At 54.9% G+C, this 19,477-nt stretch overlaps 7 protein-coding genes and 2 non-coding genes across 9 annotated transcripts; 5 read left to right on the plus strand and 4 right to left on the minus strand.

Annotated features, from left to right (window-relative positions):
* Positions 1 to 1,794: 1,794 nt before the first annotated feature.
* BDV59DRAFT_t74 lies at positions 1,795 to 1,884 on the minus strand. Its single transcript has one exon. It is a non-coding gene; the product is annotated as a tRNA-Tyr (tRNA).
* Positions 1,885 to 2,789: 905 nt separating this feature from the next.
* On the minus strand, positions 2,790 to 2,877 carry BDV59DRAFT_t73. The gene has a single exon. It is a non-coding gene; the product is annotated as a tRNA-Tyr (tRNA).
* A 113-nt stretch (positions 2,878 to 2,990) lies between these two features.
* Positions 2,991 to 5,859, plus strand: BDV59DRAFT_160288 (anaphase promoting complex subunit 2). The gene is made up of 2 exons (XM_073687536.1): positions 2,991 to 3,384; positions 3,445 to 5,859. The coding sequence occupies exons 1-2, from the start codon at positions 2,995 to 2,997 to the stop codon at positions 5,782 to 5,784; spliced, it is 2,730 nt and encodes a 909-aa protein (XP_073549897.1). The 5' UTR covers positions 2,991 to 2,994; the 3' UTR covers positions 5,785 to 5,859.
* Positions 5,860 to 7,335, minus strand: BDV59DRAFT_160278 (TauD/TfdA family dioxygenase). The gene is made up of 3 exons (XM_073687535.1): positions 6,943 to 7,335; positions 6,622 to 6,887; positions 5,860 to 6,559 (listed from the first exon to the last, which is right to left on the minus strand). The coding sequence occupies exons 1-3, from the start codon at positions 7,216 to 7,218 to the stop codon at positions 5,935 to 5,937; spliced, it is 1,167 nt and encodes a 388-aa protein (XP_073549898.1). The 5' UTR covers positions 7,219 to 7,335; the 3' UTR covers positions 5,860 to 5,934.
* A 203-nt stretch (positions 7,336 to 7,538) lies between these two features.
* On the plus strand, positions 7,539 to 9,138 carry BDV59DRAFT_174514 (class I glutamine amidotransferase-like protein). Its single transcript, XM_073689090.1, has 2 exons — positions 7,539 to 7,682; positions 7,769 to 9,138. The coding sequence occupies exon 2, from the start codon at positions 8,001 to 8,003 to the stop codon at positions 8,934 to 8,936; it is 936 nt and encodes a 311-aa protein (XP_073549899.1). The 5' UTR covers positions 7,539 to 7,682; positions 7,769 to 8,000; the 3' UTR covers positions 8,937 to 9,138.
* A 14-nt stretch (positions 9,139 to 9,152) lies between these two features.
* Positions 9,153 to 11,451, minus strand: BDV59DRAFT_192076 (uncharacterized protein; the record flags this gene model as incomplete). The annotated part of the gene is made up of 2 exons (XM_073691992.1): positions 9,153 to 10,969; positions 11,016 to 11,451. 2 exons carry the CDS (start codon positions 11,449 to 11,451, stop codon positions 9,153 to 9,155), a joined length of 2,253 nt encoding a protein of 750 aa, XP_073549900.1.
* A 409-nt stretch (positions 11,452 to 11,860) lies between these two features.
* BDV59DRAFT_174518 (uncharacterized protein) lies at positions 11,861 to 15,738 on the plus strand. The gene is made up of 2 exons (XM_073689091.1): positions 11,861 to 12,996; positions 13,060 to 15,738. Exons 1-2 carry the CDS (start codon positions 11,886 to 11,888, stop codon positions 15,597 to 15,599), a joined length of 3,651 nt encoding a protein of 1,216 aa, XP_073549901.1. The 5' UTR covers positions 11,861 to 11,885; the 3' UTR covers positions 15,600 to 15,738.
* Positions 15,739 to 16,124: 386 nt separating this feature from the next.
* On the plus strand, positions 16,125 to 17,616 carry BDV59DRAFT_200388 (MmgE/PrpD family protein; the record flags this gene model as incomplete). Its single annotated transcript, XM_073693571.1, has 2 exons — positions 16,125 to 16,579; positions 16,653 to 17,616. 2 exons carry the CDS (start codon positions 16,125 to 16,127, stop codon positions 17,614 to 17,616), a joined length of 1,419 nt encoding a protein of 472 aa, XP_073549902.1.
* Positions 17,617 to 17,830: 214 nt separating this feature from the next.
* Positions 17,831 to 19,381, plus strand: BDV59DRAFT_200389 (major facilitator superfamily domain-containing protein; the record flags this gene model as incomplete). Its single annotated transcript, XM_073693572.1, has 3 exons — positions 17,831 to 18,110; positions 18,159 to 18,692; positions 18,744 to 19,381. 3 exons carry the CDS (start codon positions 17,831 to 17,833, stop codon positions 19,379 to 19,381), a joined length of 1,452 nt encoding a protein of 483 aa, XP_073549903.1.
* Positions 19,382 to 19,477: the final 96 nt, after the last annotated feature.

The raw sequence follows: 19,477 nt of genomic DNA on the forward strand, positions 1-19,477 counted from the left end.
GTCAGCACTACGTCTCTGGAAAAAGCCTAATCCTCATTCTCATACCTGTCTTTTCTCAACTTGCCCATCGGGGGCCTCCTCCACAGGGCCTGCCACCACCAACATGGCAAAGATAAAAGTAGAGAGAATGCTAAGCATCTTCATCTTGTCGATATACCTTCTGCCTTAGCGGGACTTGGAATAGATGTGTGGATGTCGCAATTGAGATATGTTCGTGTATCTGGCAAGAGGCTAATATAAATACCGTTATAGAAAGTTGGGCTGATCAGGTGCAATCTGGAACTCAATGAAGCAAGGAGATCGGAGACCACGTATTCATTCCAACTTCAATAGATCTGATAGGTACAGTGACGTGGCCCGCATATTGTGGCATTGACGGTGTACCCTTATGGTCCTGTGATAGGTGTGCTGAATATGTAAGTTCTTCCTGCTTCTTACCGCCTGTGATCTCCAATCTTTCTTGGAGAATGCGACTTAACTTCTCCTTAGTAACCGCCAATATCCGTAATTTTATTGTGACCGATTGCGGTGTGCTCGTACATACACACACAGTTGATAGTTCTGCGTTAGAGTTATGCTAACCCTAGAGACTGGAGAGTGAAGAGAAATGCATCCTCTGAGAAGCTACGTAGATTAGTGGTAATGAAGAATCTATTTCGATGGAGGAAAGTAACTAATCATTCCTCATTTAATCTGACCGTTCAAGAGTGAAGTTTAGACCCATGGGCAGATACCGTTGACTGCGATGGTGGGCACATGATGAGAATGATAGGGTATAAAACCAAAAAAAGGAAAGAAAAGGGTCGATAAGATAAGCGGATGCCCATGATCACCCGTTTGCGAGACCAGCCCGTAAGGGATTGCCCAGTCATTGATGTGGTCGGAAGAATAATGGCCTCGCTCATTCGCCTCTCTCGTGATGGCAGTGTTGCTTTTCGGAAAGGGTGATCGGCAAAAAGGAGACTACGAGTGTAGAAACGGTGGAGGAAACTGCTAGTGGGTGTGCGTTTTATTGAGGTGACCTCGCTCAATCTACACACCCCCTCCACTCACCCCATGCCCAGTGATCATCCCAGGCCGCTCAGGGTGTGCTTAGGGCGTGCTCAGGTCTACTCAGTGAGCAAACAGCGGCGAGGGGTGAGCACTAAATCGGAAAGGTAAAGCTCTTGACCTGGCTAGATACAAGTACATATGTCAGTAGAAGTACCGGTCTGCCTTAAGTAGGGATGGGTAGAATAGCTACCATAGCAAGAAGACCAGGATAATACCGTCTCTCTTAACGCTAACTAGGAATGTACTACGAACACAAACCACATGATCGCCAGATGGCATTGATCAGAAACAAAAACCAACTCTGCCTTTCGACATCTAACGCCGCAGGCATCAATAACAAACACCAACAGTGCCAGGAATAGGAAGTTTACCATTCTACGAACCTGTAGGTGGATTGAGACGTCTAGTGATTAGCTTGATATGAGCCATGCGGCAAAGCTGCTACGTGCTATAGCCACTTAGCATATTCACCCTCTGGGCCCCCAACTGGATAACAGAGAAGAGAGTTAGGGACGAGCAAAAGGGGTATCCACAGAATACGTGGGGTGCATGATTGGCAGCAGATCCTCAGTGCAATGCACAGAAGTGGAGGATACACTATGTCGTCGTTTGCTGTGATAATGGATGTTCGATGCCATCTTCGTGTAAATCGTAGATGCTGGTGAGAGATTCGACCACCCGCAAAGGACTTATAGCCCGACAGTCGATGAAAGGCAACAAAAACCCAAAAAGAAAGAAGACTCCCCCGAGCCGGAATCGAGCCGGCGACCTTTCGGTTATATGACATTATCCATTACAGCCGAACGCCATATCCAACTAGACCATCGGGGGTTTCTTATTGGCTAAACCTAGCCAATATTTACTCATCTGATAGGACAAAAGGACTTGAAGCAAATGCTTACATAGGGCTGACACCTAAATTTGGAATGTTGTCCTTCCACATCGCCTACCGCTTGGGTTTTTACGGTATGCTCTAGTCTGTGTGGTCCTACCTGAGTATTTTTTGGAATAATTTGGTGTCAATAAGATGTTGTATGGAAAGTAGGCATGGATATATATTCGTGTTGGCGGTACCCCTTTGTCCAATTGTCAGTGGTTATAATATCTGCCACGGTAATAATAACACTCGGACAAATCACACCAAGATCATCTAAACTGAACACTTCCTTCGAAGGTGCATGTGCCACAGCTGACCTTTCTCAATGACTAGTCGGATGGGTAGTACGAAACAAAAACCAGATCCACCACTGCACAGGTATCATACATCGCAGACATGGGATAGCAAACACCAATAACGGACCGATAGTGCCATGGATTGGTCACCCGCCACTCTTTGAACCGGTAAATGGACCGGCACATTTAGTGGCTAGCCTTATGCTGTGCTATTTTAATTATCCCTTCAGCCAAACTGATACGTGCTATGGATAGATGAGTAGCGGTGATAGAGGGCAAGATATAAGGGTCCATTTACAGATCTTTACATGACTATCCAAGCAAGAATTACCACTATCCTAAGTGTTCGATACTACATAACATGCGTCTCTACGAAAAAGGCGAGTAGGATGAAAGCCGTAGACATGGAAGTATTGAGTGCAGAATTGGAGATAAATAGAGCGTGTCTGGGGGATAAGATAGTAGGTGCCCAACAACGGATACAGAACAAGTGTTGATGGGTTCATCACTATGTGACGAACCGCCCAAGTGGGGGACAAAAAAAAATCCCAAAAAAATGTAACTCCCCCGAGCCGGAATCGAGCCGGCGACCTTTCGGTTATATGATATTCCATTACAGCCGAACGCCATATCCAACTAGACCATCGGGGGTTAGTTATTCGTCTTCCCTAATATTTGACAACATAAGCCAGATTCACATGGGAAGCTTTATCATCCTCCATTTCCTTGTCAACAACCACATCTAAAGTCTCCTCCAGACTCTCCACCATGGCCTCCACAGAACCCCCGCCTCTCCTCTCACGGAGACGTGTATTCACGTCTGTTTTCTCCCCTACAACCCTCAATCCGCAAAAAACGCGATCATTCGAGCAATCCCGCGAGCAGACCACTTGGGAGCGCGCATGGCATCTGACGACTCGGTTCCTCTCCTTGCCTGACGCCGGCTTTACTGTCGCGCAGTTTTCACGCGCAGATGACCCCAAATTTCTCAAGCTATCGAACCGTCATAGGAAACCCTCGCAGGAGGTTCGCGATGCTCTTTCGTGCCTGACCTCGTCACTGAGCCACGCAGAGCCCACCCCGCGCAACATCTTCGACTGGTATGGCTGCGAGATTCGACGGCATTTTCTAAAGAACTTCCGCAATGGACTATATGATGTGAGTGGACCATCCCCGTCGCCCAATTGTGGCAATGGAGCTAACGTGGAGGGATGATAGCTGCTGGACCGCCCCGAAAAAGACGGCTTGCTGCAAAACATCATCCATTCCCTGGAGCTGGCGCGTGGAATCTACTTCTCCCCCCTCCTCGAGTACCTCATACCTCTTCTGGACCGGTCTGACCAGGACAAAACGCTCGTCAAGCTCCGACGCGGCTTTCATATGATGGTCGCCTATACCCTCCCATGGCCGCAAATCTCCGCCCTGCTTACCCGCGAAATTACAAAGGATGCAATTATAATCTTAGGAATCGATACCCTTAAGGATGAGGAGGAAACCTACGAGACACCCCCCAGCGTGGATGACATGGAGGTTGATCGACAGTACTCGGTCTCTTATCGCGACTGGCGCGACGAATCCTCCGCCGAGACACGCGCACAGATGATGGCAGGCGACGACGATACTCAGGTCACTGCGGCCCGGGAACGGCTACTCTCATTGCTGGATGGCCTACAACAGGTGGGAATGGGCGGAGACAAGGCCCAGAAGGTGTTTGCCGATACGATGAATTCACTCCTGACGGAGTTCGTTCGCGCGGCGTACACCTCCCAGTGGGAGGGCCCTTCGTGGGCCACGCAGCATCTGCGGCACTGGATTGAGAACGTCTTCTCGCGACTGGTCGTGCAGGTCCTCGCGGTAATCAATGTCCCCGAATATAGCCCGCGCGACCCGGACAGCCTTGACGTGCAACTAAGCGACGTCGAGAAGTGGAAGGCGATCGGGATCGCCCGGTTGGGAGCGCTACGGACGGGGGAACTGTTCGATGTGATTGTCGAGTGGCCCGCCAGTAGTGGCGCTATCGAAGATCTACGGCAGTTTACGACTCATCCCGCGGCTCGCCTACATCTGACCCAGTCGTTCATCGCGGCGCTGAATCGGCGACTGTTGCATCCGGGCGCGTCGACAGTAGAGATCCTACAGTTGTACATTTCGATCATTCGTGCGTTCAACCTTCTCGACCCCAAAGGCGTCCTACTCGATCGCATCGCCCGTCCCATCCGTCGGTATCTCCGCGACCGCGATGATACCGTGAAGGTGATTGTTAGTGGGCTCCTTGCCGACCAGGCTGATACAGATGGGAGCGTCGATACGCTGGTGGAGTTGTCCGCCGAACTGACCAAGGCGCACCGCAACTCGCTACGGAATGACAGAGGCGAGCTCGACTGGGACGACATGAACTGGGTTCCGGACCCTGTCGATGCTGCACCCGACTACCGCAAATCGAAGACTTCCGACGTGATCGGTAGCCTGATCAGCCTGTTTGAGTCGAAGGAGATGTTCGTGAAGGAGATGCAGAGCATGCTGGCCGATCGGCTTCTGCAAAAACGCCCCGACTTCGACCAGGAGATGTCGGTCTTGGAGCTGCTGAAGTTGCGATTTGGCGACAACGCCCTCCAAGCCTGTGAAGTCATGTTGCGCGACATTTTTGACTCGCGCCGCGTCGACACTGTGGTGCGAAACGACCAGGGTCTGGCCGGGATTCGCGCCGCGAGACTCTTCCCCGCGACCCCGGACAACAGCACGGTCAACAGGAAGCCCCCGGCCGACATGCCCGATCTGCACGCGAAGATCCTGTCCCACTTCTTTTGGCCAGAGCTGCAGGCCCCACAGTTCAATGTGCCCAAGGACATCTCGCAGCTGCAGCAGCGGTATGCGGACGGGTTCGCGTCGCTCAAACAGTCGCGCAAACTTACCTGGCTTAACGGCCTGGGTCAAGTGACGGTGGAGCTGGACCTGGAGGACCGCCTGTTCGTCGACGACGTGACAACCTGGCAGGCGACCGTTATCTACGCCTTCCACAGCGACGAGGGGAGTAGCGACGGCACGCGGAGTGTGGACCAGCTGTCCAGTGAGTTGGGCATGTCTGCGGCGCTGGTCCGCAGCGCGTGTCTGTTCTGGGTAAGCAAACGTATCCTGGCCGAGGTGCAGCGCGACACATTCCGCGTGCTGGAGGTGCTGCCGAGCGAGGACGACGACGCCTCAGGTTTCGGCGGTCCTGGCGTATCAGGAGGGGACGATACGGGCGACGATAACGGCGGCGTCGGCGCGTCGTCGGCTGAATCCGCTCACGCCGCGGCCGATGCGGCGGCCGCAGCGGCAGCCAAGGAGTCGGCGGAGGCCGCAGCCCTGGAGAAGATGAACCTGTACTGGCAGTTTATCGTGGGGATGTTGACGAATCAAGGCGCGATGCCCCTACAGCGCATTGTCATGATGCTGAAGATCGCCGTGCCGGGCGGATTCCCGTTCAGCAATGAGGAGCTGCGCGAGTTCTTAGCCGGCATGGTGTCCAAGGGCAAACTGGAAATTGTCAGCGGCGGGAATTACAAGATTGTGCCGTGATTGATTCCACGCATTACGACGTTATGAACTAGCATTAGATGGGGTTTCAGCCATTGAAGGGTTTCCTAATCGAACATGGTATATTGATATGCTAAATCGTACAGACAAGACATCATGATATGAGAAACAAGGACATCAGTAGAACCCCGATTACTCCGCATCCAACGGCGCCACAGGCGCCTGATCATCCACCTGAATGCCTCCCCGCTTCTTCTCATTGCTGTCCCAGAAGGGCAGCTTCCAGCCGCCTTCGCTCTCGGGCGTCGCCAGCCACAGACGCATGAGGTGACGGCGCGGGGTGGGTGGCGGGTGGTCGATGTAGGCGGTGCGAGCATGCAGCACATGCGAGTTGGCGAGGAACTGGATGTCGCCGACCTCGAGGATCATGTGCAGGGAGAGACGGTTGCAGGTGGCCTCGAGGACCTCGAGCGCCTCCAGCTGGGCGGGGGAGAGCGGCGGGATGATGCCAGCGTCGGAGAAGCGCGTCAGCGAGCGCACGTAGTACGGATCCCACTTGGTGTAGACGCGGCCGTTGTCGCCGCGCTCGAGATACACCACACTAGTGCGGATGTACTCTTCCTGGCCGGCGCTGCACTCGCCCTTACGGTCGAAGTACCAGATCGGCTCGGTCAGGGTCTTCAGCACGTCCGGACGCTCCTGCGCCAGGGTGTTGTAGACGTGGTGCGACGAGACGATGTCGGATTCGCCGCCCTCCATGGCGCGGGTGATGCAGAGGAGACCGACAATGTCGGAGTCATCGGCGTGGAAGAATTGGCTGGAGGGTGTTAGCTTGGTCCTTTGATCCTTTCTGCTGGGAGCTGTATAGGATGGACGCACCGAGCGTTCGTACGGTAGATCCGCACCGAGTCAATCTGGGTCGAGTCCTCGCCGAGGTCCTTGACATGGCCGAGGACGTGGCCACGGCTGTTCTGCGAGACGAAGTAGCCCAGATACGTGCCCAGACCCATGTAGGCGACGGCGGACTTGTGGTTGCCCCATTGCTGAACGGGGAAGCCCTTGAAGAGGATGAAGCCCTTGCCGTCGAGGAGGTCGGCGCGCAGTTCGGCGAGACGGGAGGCCAGGTTGGGGAGAGGAAAGTTGCTCTACCGCATGCGGTCAGCCATGGTTTGCTCTTGTGGAGAAGCATAATAGACGTACCTTGCTGATGCCCGTCAGGGGGATCTTGTTCTTGAGGAAGTTGTCCGCCGTCGTGCTCAGCTCCTCGATCTCCTCCGCGGTGAAGCGGTGCGTCCACTTCTCGGGCGCATCCCGGTACTCCTCGGCCTTCCAGACGGTAGGGCCGGAGATATGCTTGGGGAACTTGTCGAAGGGACGCAGTTCGTTGTAGAGAGGGGGATGCTGGCCGGTGGTCTTCAGCCCATCGGGGAAGATATGCACGGGGGCAGCGGAGGGATTCTGCGTGAGAGCGGCCATTTTCAGGAGCAAGAGAGACTTCTAGATGGTCGTCGCTATTCAATTGAGGACTGTTCTGCTGCTGCTACTACTCCTCGACTGACAGCGGAATCGTTCCATCTTATATACCCCTCGTTACCCCTCCTGCGCTCCGCAGGACCGCCATGCCGGAAATGATGACTCTCCTACGATCCCAGGCACAGCCAGACACACCCAATAGTGGACCGTAATGGCGTGCCAGAATGATACTCGTGCATGGCGGGCTCTCATAGGCAGAGGTCGCCGACGCAGGTTAATACGGGGGTGGTGATTGGGGAGCAGATGGCGCAATCAGCCCGCCGCGATGTTGTGATATGGCGGATCCTCCGGCGACCGTCTGGGAAGATCATTTCAACCCTGGGCTTCCAACAACTGCCGGCCATTATTGGCGGCACACTCCACGATTTGCGATCCTGAGGATGCTGGGGTGCATATCATGCCTTTGAGTAAGGGTGACCCTCCCTGCCTGTGCCGATCAGATTAGATTGTCTCTCGGGCGAGAAATATTTCTGACAAGCGAGTCTTCTGACAGTTCCTGTGTCCCCTTGACCCTCAGAGGTCTTCTATCCCGGGCCATGGCTTTGCTGGCGATGGTCGCGATCTGTGGTATACTCAAGAGTATGCTCTATAGAGGCAATGGATTCGGTTACTCCATCGGGAAACCCAATGCGAACAGCCACCGACTACCACACAAAACAATCTTCCCGTAGAGGGTCTGGCAGTCGTAGACAGAACTCTCCCATATCTGCGCTGCTCTTATAAACATGCACATCGCCCTGCTGGACGCCGACGTGCCCGTGCCGACCGTCTACAGCGCGCGCGGCCTGTACTCGTCGCAATTCCGTCATCTGCTGGAATGCGCCGCCGAGCGACTGTCTCGCCACTCTCCCGTCCACTACACCACCTTCGACGTCGTCGGCGGCTCTCTCCCGCCGCTCGCCAGTCTGCGCACAGAGCCAGATAACTCCGGCGGCAGCAGCGACAGTAAAACCCCTGTGAATCCCCTCGCGCGTCCCATCGACGCCGTTCTCATCACCGGCGCCGCCGCCGCCGCCTACGATCTCGACTCGCACGCCTGGATCCGCCCGCTGCAGTCCTTCATCCAGACTGTATACACGGACTACCCGCACGTCAAGCTCTTCGGCTCCTGCTTTGGCCACCAGATCATCGCCCAGGCGCTCCTCTCCCCCGCCTTTCCAGGCCATGACCCCGCCCGCGCATTCAAGGCCGAGGCCGCTGGTCGCGACGGCTCCGAACATGGGCTTGTCTCTTTCGCGCTGACTCCATCCTTCGCGGACCGCTTCTCTGGACGCACAGCATCGCCGCTGCCGGCGTGTATGCGGCTGCAGATGGTACATGGTGACTGGGTGGCGCCTGTGTCCGGAGCGAAGGGTGAAGACGGTTCCCTCCCGCTCCCGGCTGGATGGATGAATATGGGATCGAGCGAGCGCTGTCCCGTGCAGGGACTGTACTGTCCGCAGCGGGTGCTCACGTACCAGGGTCATTTTGAGTTCGATGTGTTTGTGACCCGCGAGACGGTCGTGGAATTTGGCCGCAGAAACGGATGGGAGAGTGCCGCGGTGCAGCGGTATGTGGAGGATATTCAGAAGGGGAGAGAGGGTTGCGCGGAGGGACAGGATGATAATGATGACTCGAAGGTTGCTGCTGAGGTGGTGATGCTGTTCTTTGCGGAGGGTTGAGGCGTCGACGTGGGAATTCGATATGTCTGTATCTTACGGACTGGACCGTTCTGCATTTCACTCGTCTCAAGGACTCTATCAGATGGTCTGAGAGCCGGATGAGAAGCCAGCTAGACGTCGCACACGCCTTCTGCCTCATGGCAAGATGTCTAGATGGCGAAAGCTCAACAAAGTACATAGACTATAGACTCAGATTATGCAGTATGCTTCATACTATCAAGCTCCTCCTCCTCCTCCACATCCCCCAGAACTCCCACCACCACCGCCACCACCACCACCGCATGCTGCACCCCCAGAACCGCCGCCGCCGCCAGCACAACCCCCAGCACACCCTCCCCCGATCATGCCGCCACAGGAGCCAGCAGCAACTGCACCGCCGCATGTCCCAGCAGCACAGTTCCCAGGAGCCCCAGCTGCCAGGGACATACAGCCCGGATTTGCAACGTAGGCATCCCCATGAAGGTCCGGATCACTTGTGAAGGGAGCTGAGAGCGCCCCAACGGCCTCATTCGCTGCTATTAGACAACGCGGGAGAACAGGTTCAGAGCCAGGATGCGAGTCGACGGCGCTTCGTCTCCGCCGCTTGAACGCACGACGACGTGCGGTCTCGTACGCACTGCGCAGACGCATCAGCTTCACCTCCCGGGGGTCTTGATGTCGACTGCGGAACTTCGACGGGGTAAGCTGGGGGCGGACTGCATTGTGCGTGGAGATATGGGGATTCTTCTCCGGGTGGAAGATCGTCTCGACGTTATGGTGCTCCAGTCGGCGCAGGGCATCCTGGGCGCGTTTATCGGCCGCGGACAACGACGAAGACGAAGACGAAGGGAATCGACGGCTACGGTAGAGGTCTGGCGCGCGGGTCGCCTCACAGTACCAGCAGAGACACTCGCTGTACAGCTCTCCGCCGGTTAGATCCTTGTACGTCTTGTTGGTCCATTCGAAGCCATCGGAGAGCTTGTTCTCATCGACCTTGTCGTCGTGGTCGATGAAGATCTTCTCCCGCAGGTGTCTGTGTGTCTGGCTCGTGGAGTACTGGTAGTAGCACCCGGAGAACAGCTGGTGGGTATGCCAGGCGAGATCCACATCGAGGGTTGGCACGGCCATTTGCTGAGGATTCTCCACCATGATGCGGAAGAAGAGCTCGTATTTCTTGATCAGACGGGCCGCTGTCGTTTGGAGCGTGGGCGAATGTAGCCAGTCGAGGTCGTCCATCTTGCGTATGAACGTCCCCTGGCGGATGACCGCGCCGACGAGGTCGAGCGCGAACGGCGAAGCGTTGTCCCAGTAGCGAGCCATCATGCGACGGAAGGCGATCTTCTCCTGTGGGAGTAGCTTGCTGGTGAAGAGACCGGACGTGCCCAAGACCTTTGCCATTGTCGACTGGTGGTGAAGTTTCGCTTCTAGCTCGTCGCACAACGCGCGCACCGTCCGACAACGGCTCCTGCTAGTCACCACGTCGGTGAATCGCACGAGGTCGAAGGCTATGGCCTTGACGAAGCGGTTGGGGAATATCGACTGTGAGTGCTCGCGCTCGATGTATGATTCCTCGGGCACGCCTCGCAGGTTGTAGAACGTGCCGGGCATTGGATACTCGCGATGCAGTAGGGCCTCGACGTCCTTGCGGAACTTGGCGACCCTGAGTCGTTCGTGGTCGATCGTGAGGTTACATGTAGAACAGCGGATGGAGAACTTCTGGTCTGCGAACCCGTGGAAGCCATCAAAGGCTCGATCTAGGGGAAGGGAGATACTGCCTGCGGTCCAGGGGGTTACGACCTCATGGGCGCAGCTGGGGCAGACAACGGTCGTTGTGTCTGGACCGTGCAGATTGTCCCAAGGTAGACCGGATTTCTGTTCAAAAGCTTTTACTCCTGGAAGAGGAACATGGTATTCCAGGGTCTCGTTGTTGATGCACGCATCTACAGCAGCCAAAGGGAACCCCGATGACCACAGGCCCCGTTGTCCGTAGCGGATGCAGTCTTCTAGAAAGGCACGGGGATTCAACGTATGCGCGTGCAGAACCATAAGCACATCTGGTCTATTAGCATGGTATATAATGGGGAGATTCTAGCGGAATACCTAACGGGGGCAGAATATTTGGCTGCCAATCCATGGGATGCTTCAATGTCGTCATGGACCCGTAGTCCGAGCTATATAGATCACCGGTAGTCGTACGTGGCCTGCGGTTATCGACACATGTGTTCCACCAGACCGTGTATCGCTCAACAGCACGCGTAGTATACACAGCCCATCGCTTCTCTTTGATGCGAATCTGCGCCTCGTTCGTTTCCTCGCAGAACACTCTTGGGTCCGCATCGGCGAGTCCAAACAGGCCTGATGTGTTGCCGATAGTGTCCCGCAGATCCGCCAGCACCGCAAGGAACTTCAAGTGAGCGATGCACTGGTCACGAGTAACTGTCGCGGCCGTGGGAGGTCCAGCACCAAGTGCTGGATTCAGCCGAGGTATCGATAATGGGGGTCGAGTATGGCCGTCGTATGGAGGGGGTGCCTCCATGGGATAGTCGGGGGAATAAGGTCCAACCTTGAATGTCATTTTGTATGGAGTATGCAGGAGACATCGAAGCGATTTAGGACGTGTTCAATTATACCATCGGAAGATCGTCACCGGGCAAAGGCAGTGCAGCCATCGGAGCTCAGCCCTGTACAGCCTCAATAGGATGCTTGGCAGATGTTTCTCTGGTATATTTCTTTGCCGATCTCATCTCGATGACGTTAAGTATTGCATTTTTGATAGATGCTGCCACAAGAGTATAGACAAACTTATTAGCCAGTTTATTTCCTCAATCAGTCGCCTCAACTATACACATACACTACTACGGATAAATAGCCGGCCCGAATAACTAGGCCAGGCCTCTGGAGATTCAGCCTGACAGTGCCAGCCCCTGGTAGTGACTACGTTCATTCTAGTCCTGAATATGTTCCCTGAATATGTCCAGCTTCTTGAATCTACAAAATAAGTTCCCAGAACCCACCCATACTTCCATGGGCAGCTTTCATTACCGCCCGTGGAGCCGTGATGGATTCGAAATAGCGATAATTTGTGCCTTACCCCGCGAAACCAATGCTGTTCTTTGTGCGATGGATGAGGTCTGGCATGATTGCCGCCATTACTATGGAAAGAGTGCCGGAGATGATAACTCCTATGACTTTGGGAGGATCGGCTTGCACTGTGTGGTCATCGTAACATTGCCTAATATGGGCTTAGTGAAAGCGTCAAGCGCTTCACGATCCCTCAAGATGAGTTTCAGCTCTATCAGGCTTGCTTTGCTTGTTGGCATCTGCGGTGCAGTGCCATTCAAGAAAGACGGGTCCGAAATTCTACTCGGAGATGTTATCATCAGTGAAACCATCGTTGAGTTAGACTATGGCCGGCAGTATTCCGGCGGCTTTCAGCGAAAGGAAGCATTGCTTGACGTCCATGGTCGACCGAATGAAGAAATCCTTGGGCTTCTGCAGCGCTGGAAAATCCCAACTATTTCCGAAACACTACGGCAAGGATCCATAGGCCATCTGAACTGTCTCCTGCAACGTTCAGATATAGAATATCCGGGCGCGAGTCAAGATACCCTTTTCCAACCTGACTACATACATAAGCATCGTGGGAACTGCATTCAATGCAGTGATACTGGGGGATCTGTATGTCAGTATGCCCTCACCGCTTCATGCAGGGACCTCGAATGCGAGGAGAGCAAAACAGTTCCTCGCCGTCGGCTGGAGGAAGCGATCAAATCGGGCCGTTCAAACCCGGACCCTTATATACATATCGGGTCTATTGGTACTGGGAATTCAGTTATGAAATCAGCTCAGCATAGGGACCAGCTTGCATATGCAGAAGGTATTATAGGATTTGAGATGGAGGGAGTAGGTGTTTGGGATAAATTCAATTGCCTTGTCATTAAAGGCGTTTGTGACTATGCAGATAGTCATAAAAGCAAGATCTGGCAGGACTATGCGGCTGTCGTTGCTGCTGCAGTTGCAAAAGAGGTTCTGGGGCAGTACGTGACGGCACAAAAGCTGCCACAACTGACGATTCCCAATGGTGAGTTTCATGGCAGACTTCTGACTTCAATTGTCAAGAGCAGTCTCAGTAACTGATAGATAGCAGCCGCCGGTCATTACATTGGGAGTCCCTTTTCCGCTCCCGACCCGACAATTTCTCAAAGTTCCCACCATATATACAACTCGACACCGAGATACCTACTGGATAGTGCTTTCAAAGGGTCTGTGGATCCCTTCGAGAGAGGATCGTCCAATATAGACGCCCAGAAACGGATTATTGCCAGTCTACGGTTTCCCCAAATGCAAGAACGTATGCAACAGATTGAAGAAGCCCACGAGCAAACGTATAAATGGATTCTACGAGCTCAGACGGAGGAAGCACAAAGGTGGGATGATTTGGTTACATGGCTGTCTTCGAGCACAGAAATAAGAAGGATTTACTGGATTTTCGGTAAGCCTGGATCCGGGAAATCTACACTGATGCGGTTTTTGGCAGAAAGGCTTGACGTGCAAGAGCACATGCTCCCATGGGCCAAGGGATGTGCTGTGATGCGCGCAGCTTACTTCTCTTGGAGTCCTGGGAACGTGTTGCAGAAGAGTTTAGAAGGACTTCTGCGCTCTTTGTTGCTGCAGATTCTTGAACAGAAGCTAGACATGATACCGGAGGCAATTGATGCCGCAAGATGGAGCGCTGTACAGACGTCTTCAATTAAGCTACCTGATTGGTCCAACACAGAACTGCTGCATTCCCTTCACAAGTGCACTTTGACTTTGCAAAAGCATTCTATCAACGTCTTATTTTTTGTTGATGGTCTGGACGAGTTTGAATGCACGGAAGAGGTGCGTCAAGAGCTTATTCAAATATTCACAAGACTGGCTTGTGCAGAAAATGTGAAGATATTTCTGTCAAGTAGACCTTGGAATATTTTCCAAGACAGTTTCAGAGATGCTCCTAAGGTACGACTGGAGGATCTCACGCGAGACGATATCAGCCTCTACGTTCGGGCAAAGTTTCTAGATAGCCCACGATTCAAATATCTGTTTCGTTGTGATCAGGAAACCGCAGAAGCTCTCGTTTTAGCAATTGCAAACAAGGCTGAAGGCGTTTTCCTATGGATCCGGCTTGTGGTTCGCGATTTACTTAAAGGGCTCCGAGATGGAGATGGCATCCACACCTTGCACCAGAAGCTTGAAGAGACACCTGCCGACTTGAATGACTATTTCAATCGCTTGTTTGCCTCAATCGACCCTCAATACAATCGGGAGGCATCTATCATGTTGCAGGTTGCATTACATAAAGAACATGACCCTCCCACACCACTTCCTCTCCGGCTACTTGACTTGTCATTCACCGATGAACCAAGCCCGGATTTTGCACTATTAGACCCCCTCAAATGCCGCAAAATCTCCATGGACGACCGTGAGGGACTCAAGTTCCGTCTCGATTCAACCGTTCGACGACTCAACAGTCGATGCATGGGCTTGCTCGAATGTACATACCACCCTGACACTTCATCTGACTTGTTTGGTGAAAAGGCCACCGGTAAATACGAAGAGAGATCTCACAGATCTCTCTATCAAGGCCTCAAATTTGAGCCATCACTATACCCGGAAGTTTTCGATGGTCCCAATTTACTTCGCTCTTTCATGCTCAAAGTGCACTTTATGCATCGATGTTGTCGAGACTTCATCCTTTCTCCACACATCCAGAGATTACTCCACCAGTATACGGAGGGTCCATACGATGCGAGGATGTTTATCTTCAACTCCAGGTTATTACAATTTTTGGCACTACAGAGTGTCGGACGTGGAGACAACATCTCCATGTGGATTGTAAGCTATCTTATAAATACTCTCGCGTTACCGGAATGGAGGCAGTCAGCACTATCCGTTGAAGCTGCAGAAATACTCCAACCCGTTGTTGAGGCCTTCTTCTCCAGTTGTGATAGGACATCGTGGGATTTTGGCTGGTACATTAATGTCATGCAGTTTACGTGGCACGAGGAAAAAAGCACTTTCCTTACATTAGCAATTGACTTCGACATGCGAAGCTACTGCATGTCATACCTCACTAAAGATCAAGTACAAGCCAAAAAAGGCCGTCCGATACTAGATTACATTCTACGACCAAGGTTTGAAGGATTACAAAAGCACTTTCCAATCGGAAACTCAGTTCCCAGCGTCGACCTTCTGCACCAGGCTCTAGATTGCGGAGCAGACCCTAACAGCCTCTGCCATGGTGTCTCTGTATGGGCACTCTTTCTTTCATCACTAACAGACTTGTTACAAACGGGATTCCAGAGGGCTTCAATCATCAACAGCAAGGAAGCATATGTTATGGTACTCAGAATGATGATTGACAAAGGGGCCGCACTTGTCCTCCCGCGTTCCTGGATGCTGGCCAAAGGTCCCTGGTCGTTAGTACGCTATTTTAATGGGCTCCGGTATCCTCAGTCTGATCGCTGGCTCGACGACTTGCCAACAGTTGAGCAGGCTGTAACTCCTACATCAGAACCGTGCTATGCGGTCACCGATATTCTCCAGACATTTCGTATCCATTTGGGACCAGATATCGATGACGTGATTGCACTCGCGAAGGCAAAAATGAATGATAACCCACATCTATACCTCACTAGCCCCTGAAAAAGGAGTTGAACTTTTATTTAGAGGGCTATAACCGCAGGGTTTTGCTAAATGGTTTTGATTGTGGGATTAGGTTTGTTGCAGTCTGTTTTCGACCATCTGAGAGAGTATCCTAGGCGATAAATGTAGCAGTGCGTGTAGCAATTTCCAATGCGCTAGATATACCGTCCACCTAAGTTCCCTGAACACAGTCCTTAGCCAGCGATCAACCCATCCCAATCGACCCTGCACAAACATATGTATCAAAGGCATTTTTCCTTGTAGAATACCTTCAGACCACTGTGTAGATGTCGGTATGTGTTGGCCACAAGAGCACTATCTAGTTTCCAATACAGACCATAACGATTAATCTCAGGAGTAGGCATCAATAAGGAGCGTCAACAACCACGGCTAAACAAAGCTTGAATAGCAACCTAAAAGCCTTATTCGGCAGTGACACGCCATCCTGTGGACCGAGTGGAGTTACCATGTATAAATCTCCCGCAGCCCCCAACATTAGCCCGTTGTACATCCCCATCCCGCATAATGGCCACCCAAGCAGCAGCCCACTGGGCCTCAACCCTAACCTACGCCTCCCTCCCCGCGACCGTCACCCAAGCGGCCGTCCGGAGTTTCTACAACTGGGTCGGCTGCACCATAGGAGGCAGCAACCACCCGGCAACAGACATCGCCTACAGGGCGCTCTCGCGCTTCTTCGGAGCCCCGACATCGGCGCTGCTGGGCGCCCGCGGCACGCAGACCGACGCTCAACATGCCGCGCTGCTGAACGGCATTGCGTCGCACGTCCACGACTACGACGACACCCATCTGGAGACGATCATCCACCCGACGGGACCGGTCGCCGCGGCGCTGCTCAGTTTTGCGCAGTCGCTGGACCGGCCGGTGACGGGGGCCGAGTTCATCACGGCGCTCGCGGCGGGAATCGAAATCGAATGCAAAGTCGGGCTGGCCGTGTGGCCGAGCCACTACGACGTGGGTTGGTGAGTCGAGTCGAGTCGAGTTGAGACTCCTGTCGAGGGTTTGGCGTGGACTCTGCTGATCGCTGCTCCGCAGGCATATCACCAGCACGACGGGCGCCATCGGGGCGGCCGTGGCGGTCGCGCGTCTGCTCGGGCTGGACGCCGAGAAGACGGCGCATGCGATGGGCATCGCGGCCACGCAGGTCACCGGGCTGCGGGAGATGTTTGGCTCGCATACCAAGTCGTTTCACCCGGGACGCGCGGCGCAGAACGGGCTGCTCGCGGCGGTTCTCGCGTCCGAGGGGTATACGAGCTCGCTGCAGGCGCTGGAGGCGAAACGCGGCTGGGTGCCGGTGGTCAGCAACGACGATCGGCTCCAGCAGCAGATTGCCAGTCTTACGGCGGGCGGGAAGTGGGAGCTGGAGAAGAACGCGTTCAAGCCGTTCCCCTGCGGGATCGTGATCCACCCGGTCATTGACGGGTGTGTCTGGCTGCATGGGGAACTGCAGCGGCGGGGTCTCCAGGCGAGGGACATCAAGGCCATCCATGCCCGCGTGCATCCGCTGGTGCTGGAGCTGACGGGGAAGACGCGGCCGCGGGACGGGCTGGAGGCCAAATTCAGCGTGTCCCACGGCGGCGCGGTTGGCGTGCTGTATGGAAAGGCTACGCCGGCTCAGTACGAAGACGCCGTCGTGACGGATCCTGCTACGGTCGAATTACGGGACAAGATCACGGCGACGGCCTCGGAGGAAATCCGAGCGGATGAGTGCCGGTTGGTGGTTGAGTTTGTCGGTGATAACCTAGATGTGTTGGAGTGGCACGTCGACCACGCCGTGGGCAGTTTGGATTCGCCCATGACGGACGCACAGCTGATGGCCAAGTTCACCGACCAATGCGACGGGATCCTCGGGCCAGAGCTGACGCGGGAGGTAAGCGAGTGGTGCTGGGGGCTGGAGAAGGCGAATGATGTGCGGCAGATGGGACGGTGGTGTAGTTTCGGCAATTCGAGAGCCAACCGGGGCCCGCATGCGGGGGCTTCTGGGGAGTCCGGGGAATAAGTCAAGCTTTAGTTGGCTTTTCCCCGCATAGGCTTGGGATGCTTGACTGATAGAGTGTGCTAGCGAGGGATCGGCTGGACGCCACCGGTGGACTACGCCAGATTTGTGAAGAGCCATGTAGCCATATAGCCGTGCGGGGGAAATACAAGTAGCCTCGGATTGCGGGCTCAGACTCTCAATCCAGTCAGGGTCTTTTGTAAAGTGACACGACAAGATGACTGCGACTAAGGAGGACATCCTGCCGGCGCCAGAGGTGTCTCATCAGGAGACGGTAGGCCAGGACGGCAAGGAGGGACCAAGCTTCACTGTGGAGGAGGAAAAGCGCGTGTACCGCAAACTGGACTGGAATCTGATGCCGCTCATCTTTGTGCTGTACAGTCTGTCGGTGCTCGACCGGGCCAATCTGGGCAATGCCAAAATCGCGGGCATGGAAGATGATATCGACCTGAGCGGGAGGCGATACGACTGGCTCGCGACGGTATTCTACATCGCCTGTGAGTAACACTGCCAACGATCATCCATTCCGAGCTCACAGGCCGCAGATATCCTCTCGCAGTGGACGACCATCGGATGGAAGGCGTTCCCGCCGCACATCTGGGTGGCCGCGGCCGTCTTCCTCTGGGGCTTCATCTCCACGATCCAAGCCGCCTGCACGAGCTGGGCCGGGTTGATGGTCTGCCGGGTGCTCCTGGGCGTCATCGAGGCCATGTACGGCCCGGGAGTGCCTCTGTATCTTTCCTTCTTCTACCCGCGCGAGAAGCTGGGCCTTCGGACGGGGATATTCCTCTCGGGGGCGGCGCTGGCCAACGCCTACGGAGGCGCCCTGGCGTACGGGATCTCCCAGGCCAAGGCGTCCATTGGCTCGTGGAGGATCCTGTTCATCGTCGAGGGCGTCCCCAGTGTGCTGCTTGCGGGCGTGGCATGGTTCACCATCCCGGACTCGCCGCACCAGGCACGCTTCCTGACTGACCGCGAGCGAGAAATCGCCATTGCGCTCTCCCTCCGACAGCCGGGCGACCGCGAATCCAGCGGACTCCAGATCAAGCAGGTCCTGGGGGCACTCCTCGACTACAAGAGTACGTCCCTTGCGCGCCCCATCCCCACGCATCCTTCTAACAAGCAGGCAGGCTACCCTCCGGCGCTGATGTACTTCGGGTGCAACGTCTGCTTCGCGTCGCTGCCGCTGTTCGTGCCCACGATCATCTCTGAGATGGGGGCGTTCACGGAGATCCAGTCGAACGGGCTCAGCGCGCCGCCGTACGTGCTGTGCTGGATCATGATCGTGGCGTGCGCGGTGGTCTCGGACCGCATCAACCTGCGCGGGCCGTTCGTGGTGGGCGCGGCGCTCGTCGCGGCCATCGGCTACATCCTGCTGGCGACGCAGACGGTGGTCGCGGTGCGCTACTTCGGCCTGTTCCTCGCGACGCAGATCTTCGTCTCCGTCGCGCTCATCCTCACCTGGGTGGGCAACACGCATGCCACGGACTCCAAGCGCGCCGGCGGCCTCGCCATCCTGGCCACCGGCGGCCAGTGCGGCCCGATCCTGGGCACCAACATCTTCCCGGAGACCGATGCGCCGTACTATCGCCAGGGCATGTGGGTGTCGTGCGGGGCGTGTCTGATCGTCGTGGCCATGGGCACGCTGCAGATGTTCTTCCTGTGGAGTGCCAATCGCCGGCGGGACCGGGCGTTTGGGAGAGACCGGGATGCTGGTGGCATGCCGACGGAGTATGGCGATGATCGCACGTTCAGATATACGGTGTAGGGGGGGGGGGGTAGATAGATGTTACGGGCATATGACTCTGATTGTGGTTGACGTGGAGGCAGCGCAGCGTAGAATGGAGTAGAGTCCATTGTAAGT

The sequence above is a fragment of the Aspergillus ambiguus genome (genome assembly GCF_047715705.1).
Source record: "Aspergillus ambiguus strain CBS 117.58 unplaced genomic scaffold BDV59scaffold_8, whole genome shotgun sequence".
Lineage (NCBI taxonomy): Eukaryota > Fungi > Ascomycota > Eurotiomycetes > Eurotiales > Aspergillaceae > Aspergillus > Aspergillus ambiguus.